This window comes from Podarcis muralis, chromosome 12 (genome assembly GCF_964188315.1).
Source record: "Podarcis muralis chromosome 12, rPodMur119.hap1.1, whole genome shotgun sequence".
NCBI lineage: Eukaryota > Metazoa > Chordata > Lepidosauria > Squamata > Lacertidae > Podarcis > Podarcis muralis.
This window is the reverse complement of record NC_135666.1, coordinates 21315404-21322920: the sequence shown is the minus strand read 5'-3', so window position 1 is coordinate 21322920 and position 7517 is coordinate 21315404. Positions and strand designations below refer to the sequence as shown.

The 7517-nt window shown below is 42.5% G+C and overlaps 1 protein-coding gene across 4 annotated transcripts in view; it reads right to left on the bottom strand.

Annotated features, from left to right (window-relative positions):
* Positions 1-6086: 6086 nt before the first annotated feature.
* Positions 6087-7517, bottom strand: part of ODAD2 (outer dynein arm docking complex subunit 2) — a 93450-nt gene continuing 92019 nt past the window's right edge. For all 4 annotated transcript variants that reach the window (XM_077936810.1, XM_077936812.1, XM_028750196.2 and 1 more), the window contains one exon: positions 6087-6560. In XM_077936810.1, the coding sequence (XP_077792936.1) occupies positions 6447-6560 (114 nt within the window). In that variant the 3' untranslated portion in view covers positions 6087-6446. The remainder of the gene's footprint in view (positions 6561-7517) is intronic.

Sequence of the window (7517 nt, the reverse complement as noted above, 5' to 3'; positions counted from 1 at the left end):
TTGAGGAATTAAAATGGAAACAGTACCATAACAGCAACTTAGGAAACTCATAAGTAAGAGGATATTGGACTGATTGAAATGGACAATGAACACATTCTCTGCCGTACACTATTTTTCTATTAGATGCAGAAGGAGCAGTGGCAGCCTGAGGGTCCATTCATTATATATGTAACACTTCTGCAGTTGAATCGTTTTCACGCCAGCTGAACGATACTTTAGAGCTAGTTGTTTGCATCCCATCTGCTGACTTCTAACATTAAAATGACTTTTGCTGTAAAATGGGGGTGGGCAGGTAGCCGACAGGAGGCAAGACCCAGACTCCACATTTTAAGGGTTGGAAAACTAGATGGGAAATTAAAAATGCTCACATGCACATGCAACTAGGATCTGGACCACACTACTGCTGTTGCCATTAATTTTCAGACTTTCTCCTCTAGAAAACTGAATTAAGACACATTGTCGGAAAGGCACTGCTGAATTTACTCTTGTGGCCTCAGCGGACTGGGACTGGCTACCCTGTAGGATGGCCTATGCTTTGATCCTTGGTTGCCACTACCACTGGGCAGCACCATAGCAACGAGAGCTCAATTTATGCCATTGAAGGGGAGCCATGAGGTGCCTGCAAAGATGCCTTTAGTGGTTCACATGGTCCAGTGACCACATTAGTAGAAGCCAGCTACCAGAGAACTCTGTGCAGATTCAACCATCATATCTATATCTTGGATCCCCCTTTGCACGAGTTACCTGATTGCAGCGGTGGCCAAATTCAAATCTTAATGACTGCAGTTTATTCACAACTTTATTGGCAGAACTTTCTTCAAAACAGAACAATAACATCAAAGATGCATCCAACAAATTCTTGAAAAGAACTTTAAACAGGATTGAGATCAAAACTCTATCTCTCCCCTGTCCCAGACTCCTCCACAGCCTGAGGCCGTGTGCTCCTGAAGAACTTCATTATTTACATCCTACTTCCACGGAGTCTGGGAACAAAGACTCCAACCCACTACCCTTCCAAGATGGCGAACTTGCAATTTAATAGCCTCCCATGTGATCTAAAGTTAAATACCTTATCAGAGATACCAGAGAACAATAACAGTTGATTATCAACCTGCCTAGGAGTTTAGAGAGCTCCTATTGTTTTTCTCACTGGTGAGAGCCAGTGTGGTGTAGTGGTTAAGACCTTGGGCTAGTCTCGTAATCTGGGGAACCGGGTTCGCATCTCTGCTCCTCCACATGCAGCTACTGGGTGACCTTGGGCTAGTCACACTTTTCTGAAGTCTCTTAGCCCCACTCACCTCACAGAGTGTGTGTTGTGGGAGAGGAAGGGAAAGGAGAATGTTAGCCTCTTTGAGACTCCTTCGGGTAGTGACAAAGCGGGATATCAAATCCAAACTCCTCTTTAGCTTCAATGACATCTCCCAGTTAAACCCTTTCAGCAATACACATATGCATTCTCCATTTCACTGCCAATTAAGCAATTATACTTAACATAGCACTGCCAGAGCTGGTGTGCCAAGCAGACCTTGCCTGAGAAGGCCAAAGCTTTTTCCACACTGGGTGACCCACCCCCCATGCAGATCCGATGCAGAAAGTGTTTGCTTACTAAACTTGCCTAATAAAATAAGGTGCTTTCACAAATCCACTTTTGAATGCAGATATTGGGTCACCTTGTGGTGACTTTTCCATCTCAAAAAAAGGTCATGTGGACTAACTGCCCCTCTCGCCGTGCATCCATTAATTATGCTTCCTTTGAGTGCGAAGCTTTCTTCATAAGGCTCTCGCATGGTCGGTGGTTCGAATCCCCGCGGCGGGGTGAGCTCCCGTCTTTCGGTCCCAGCTCCTGCCCACCTAGCAGTTCGAAAGCACCCTTAAGTGCAAGTAGATAAATAGGTACCGCTTTATAGCGGGAAGGTAAACGGCGTTTCCGTGTGCTGCGCTGGTGCTGGCTCGCCAGAGCAGCTTCGTCACGCTGGCCATGTGACCCGGAAGTGTCTCCGGACAGCGCTGGCTCCCGGCCTCTTAAGTGAGATGAGTGCACAACCCCAGAGTCGGACACGACTGGCCCCTACGGGCAGGGGTACCTTTACCTTTACCTTAGGAACAACCTAAGATTAAGAAATCTGTTACCTGATGCAGAACTCTCATGTGTGGGATTCCTGGGACCTTTGGAGAAGAAGGAGATTTGTACAATTGACTACAGTCTTTGTTTTCTCTTGTTTTTGTTTTTAAAAAAACACACAGAAAAGATGAAACACACAAGTTACTTGTATTTCATGTAAATTTGGATAAAACATCTGCGTTGCCAAAAATAACAGCAGGAGCTGGCAAGGAACTGTCTAGCAAAAGGGTGTCTGGCACAGAACAAAGAAGTAAAACTAGAACAAATACTAACACAGAGCGTAACCCACAAGGCTCCCTCGCTTACATAAAATAGGCATCTGTTCTGACCCATCAAGCTTTAAGATAGGGTTTGATTAAAAAGTGAAGGTGACTGGGGGGGGAAGCGGAATCAGCTTGTTAAGAGTAGCCTATTAAAATGGAACAGACAGATTCCTTCCAGGAGAAGTGCTAGTATGCTGCCTTCAGCATCTTGATAAGAACGGCACAGTGCTGAGTGGTGTAGAACATTATAGCCTAGCCAGAGCTGTAAAATATAATTGGTGAGTCTTTATCTTTCTTCTTGGTGAGAAATTCTATACAGTGCCGGAGGAATGACAACAGAAATGATTCCCGTTAGTCTGCTAGGTTTGGGCCAAAAAATTCTCCTGGCCTAATTCCACAAGGGGTTTGGGGGGGTTATTTTTTAAAGTGTGTGTATGTGTGTAATGAGGCTAACCTAGGGCTTGGCCCTTGAAAGGTAAAAGGCAGGTCACCAAAGCCCTAGAGTGGGGTTGGGCTGTCTGAGCCATAAGTGTGGCTGAGCCACACAATCTCTCTCCCGCTCTGCTATTCCCGAATCCAGGGGAGTGTGCAGAAAAGCTTAAGAGATGACAGACAAGGAGACCGCAGCTTTTCGGCTGGGGAGCAGTTTGCTTTCCAAATCTTGGAAGTCAACTATGAAAACAGCCAGCGCAGAAATGTTGAGCTGGGCTGGGGCAAGCGGCTTCAGGATTGCCACCACGGTTGGCAAGAGATGTGACATGATGTCACCCTAACTACTATTTCTGTTATTTGAAAGACAAAGAGCTTAATTGAAGTGAAAAAAGGGTTTGCGCCAGCCGAGCGCTTTTCAGGAGATTATATTGGTAGGAGTGGGGAAACCAAGGGAGTTGAAATGCCTGCAGACAGCGAAGGCAGTAGGAAAGCATCCTTGAACCAGAAAGAAAGAGCAGCAGAAATAGCCAGTGAGGCAGACAGAACAGAAGGTGTAGGCAGAGGAAGGGCGGAATAAACAAGGAATAGACAAATACATATAGACTCTCTCTCTCTCTCTCTCTCTCTCTCTCTCTCTCTCTCTCTCTCTCTCTGCCTTACTGAAATGTTGAGGGGTAGTCTAGTGGTCTTGATTGATTAATGATTATAATATCAAGAATTGCCTCATCTATGCCACACTTTCAACATAAAGTTCCCAGGGCAGTTTACAAAACATGTCATTTTTTAAAAAAAGCATTAGTTGCAAAAATAATAATGAATCATCAATTTAAGAGCAGCATTTGCGTAGCAGCTTTTTAAAAGGCTTTGTGAAACAAAAAGTGTCTTAGTTGGAACAGGAAAATAACATAATAGGCCTCCAGGAGAGAGGAATATTAAAGGTGGGACAACGAAAGAGGCCTTCTCTCTCTCTCTCTCTCTCTCTCTCTCTCTCTCTCTCTCTCTCTCTCTTCTTCCCACACCTCTTATCAGATTATGGGGGCTACCCTAAGGCAAACCTCCACAAATGACCTCATTACACAGATTGATTTGTGCATCACATATAAAGTACCACAGGCAGAGCTTTTAATTCATTTCCTCTCACCTCACCCAAAACACAGGATCAATGGACACAGTTCACATCAGAGGCGAATTTAGGGCAGCCCATCCAGCTCTGCTGCACTGGATCAGGGCACTGCAACTATGACATAGTGAACTGAACAAAATAGAAATCAAGAGGTGGATTGGGGAATTTTGGCCTCGCACAGGGCGCCACTGAAATCTGAAAAACCAAAGTCCGCTCCTGTTCACGTGTTTAGCCATGATACAGTAATGAAGCAATGAGGTGTGATGTGCAGGCATGTGAGAATCAGCCATCATTGTTGTGATACCCATTGGCAGATGCCTATCATTTTGATAATTGTGCAGTCATAAAAAAAAAAAAAAAGGAGGAAACCAGTTTCTTTACTGCTGCTTCTATTTATTTTTTTTTAAAAAAGATCACCTACACATACTAGTGCTTTTAAACCTACCACACGGCCGTGAGGATGTCTGAATTTCTATTCAAGGACCCTATTTCCTGAGATAAAGAAAGATGAAATGTTAAAATGGTTAGTATACATACACATCTGATATTTCCTTAACAAGAGAAAGATAAAACAGTGTGTAAGTGGGTCATAACATATTTTCATACGCTTTAACTTTAAGGGGAAATGAATATAAAGCTCACATTTCAGTGCCTATTTGAGCATCCTGGGACAATTGATTAGTTGATAATGAGTGTCTGTCATCAAGTAATAAATCATACAAGCAGGAAGTGATAAAAGAAAGGCTTTCTTGTCTGCTGACAGACATTTGTGGTGAAAGCTCAAGTATTTCTCTTCAGTTCAAAGGAGGGAAAGTCCTCTCTGTTAGCTCTCTTCCTAAAGTGCTATAGTATTTCCCTAGGAGAATGGTTTTGTGAATGGTAAAGATATCCCACCCCCCACCCCCAGCTTCTTAATGAAAGAAGGCTTAGTGGTTTTGACATCTACTGGGGTTTTGTTGATTTACACTCACCAAGAAACTGACCCAAGCAAATTGGAAAAGATACCAAACGCATTCTGAAAGCCTCAACTCTTGAGAATAAAATGAATGTTGCCAACCACCTGCCAACTAGAATTTAGATTTGAAAAATACACTTAAAGAAAAATCAGAGAACAGAACTGTTCCAAGACGTTTTGATGCCATTAGACAGAAAATAAAAATGGTGTCCCCACTGATGATAGTCAAATAATAAACTGAGTAATGAACTCTGTCCCCTTAAAGGTATTCCCAAGATCTGCAGTCTGAGGTGGGCAGCCTCACCCCGTGAAATGGTAGGGCCGGCCCTGGAAAGGAGTGCAGAATCCTGTAAGTATTCTGATAACAATCCAAAAAGAATGTTTTAGTTTATGAAAAAATAAAAATGGAAACAGCAGAGATTGCTTTATAAGGTTATTTATGGTTTATCATCCCATGCAATATGTAGGATAAAGCTACTGCCTACTGGGGCTCTCAGTGTCCATGGCGATGCAGATTGCTCCCAGAGAGGCTTACAAGTGAATAAAAATAGCACAGTCCCTGTCCTACATCAACAGGCGCCATATCAGGAACACAGACTTTGGGCATATCTACAACACAGACAAAGTGTCTAACAACCACTCACCTGAAGCAGTTCTGGAAACTGGGGGGAGAACTAGGGATTTTCAAGAAAGAATTCTAAAGATTCTCTCTGCTTCCCATGGTACTTTGGGGGGAAGCCATGATAGAGTTGTAAAATAACACAGGGTGCATTTGTACTGTAGATGTGCTTTGAGTCAGAAGAGGGAAATGACAACAAGAGAGTTCCAGTGGGAAAGCCTAAAATACTTGTTTGTTGTATTCTTCTCATTTAGTGACTCTAGTTGGGAGTTTTAACACTTGATCTTCTAATCATGTTCATAACGTGACTCTAATCCAATTAAGTGATTTCTTTAGCGCCGCTAGAACTAAAGTGATATTTGGGGAAGTCTTGGAAGCATGTGGACAATTCCGTCTGTTTGAAGTACTTGTGCATTTCCAGATGTGAAGCTGGGGGCATGTGGTGTATGCCGTCCTCTCTGGAGATTTGTAAGTACTCAAACAAGCAAAGCCATAATGACAGAATGATTAGACAGGTTTAGCAAGAAAAGAATTGCTTGAGACGCCCAGGAATGAGGCTACAACCACACACAGTAAGGGAAAACATCTTTATTATATGCCCATCACACGCATGCACACACACAGAGAGATGTGGAGAGACAATGTTCTTAAACTTACATTTTTTGGTGCAACTTTAGATAAAGTAAAAAAAAAAAAAGGACTAAAAGAGGGACTGAAAAAATAGTATGGTAAATTAAATTAAGGGATTTTTCCAAATTTTGTTCCCTATCTACTTCTTGTGTTAATTCTGATCAGATGTAAATCAGCCGTAAAAATAACCCAAATGCACATTTCTGAGGCATTCTAATCCAGTGTCTGCCCACTCTGAGCTTGCAGGCTGCAGCACTAAAAAGGAAAGTTCAGAGGACGTGGTGAAAACTGTGTTTGGAGTTTCAGCCGTACTTTGCTTTCTCTGTAGCTAGAGCCAGCCTTCGGATGTTTGCTATGCAACCAGCTGCTGCTTCCTGAAGCGTTTCGTCCGTGGAGCCTGCCATACCCAGCAGAAGCTTGTTAAAAAATAACAACATGCAAGAGAAAGAAAAATGAAATGAGAAGGAGCTCCAAACCAAAACCATTATACCGAAAATAAATTATTTTAAAATAACATGCCTAGAGAAACATATCCAGTAATGAATGAAAATAGCCATATGTTCTGCAGCTCTGGAACGGAGTTTTCAAGGCTGGATTCTCAAAAGAATCCATCCACAGAATGAAAAGTGGCCAAAAGGATAACAGAGTTCCAAAAAGGGCTAAACAGATGTATTTAAGATAAGCATATCAATGGTTGTTAGGCAGAAAACACAGGCTTTTTCTCAGAAAGGTTGTTTGAAGCAAAGAGTGACCACCCTCATTAAATGTCATGATTGAAGCATCCAGATATTGTCACTGGTCGAAGAATGGATTTGGGGTGAGATAATTCATTAGCATGACCCAGTGTGACTGCTCATATGTTTGTTCCACAAAATTATTCATAAAGATAAAACTGATTCCAGGGTCAGAGTCTTCCAACAGCTGAATTTTATTGCCATGCCATGTATCACTTTTTCCTAAGTGGAGATAAATTTCCACTTAGGAAAACTATTTTGTTATGCATGTATCGTGACATGTTATTTTCTGCTGAAGGCACACAGATGGGGTAGCCAGTACAGAAAGGGGCTGTCAAATTCTGTGTACCCATATCAGAAAACAACTCACGTCTGCATGGGCATTAACTGCTGTGTAGGCAAAAGCTCAATAGCATGTGGAGTGCCCATAAGGGCAGAAATTAGATGTGATGCTCAACAAAAGGCTGACACTAAAATGCTGCCCTGCCCCAGCTCCACATCACTGGCTGCTGATGGTGGAGATGGAGAAATATGAGGAAACAGGAAGGGTAGGTCTGTTATTAATTATTATTTGATTATTATTATTACTATTGTATTAGACTTGTTAGTTGCTTGCTACCCAATGTCTCCAAGTGACTT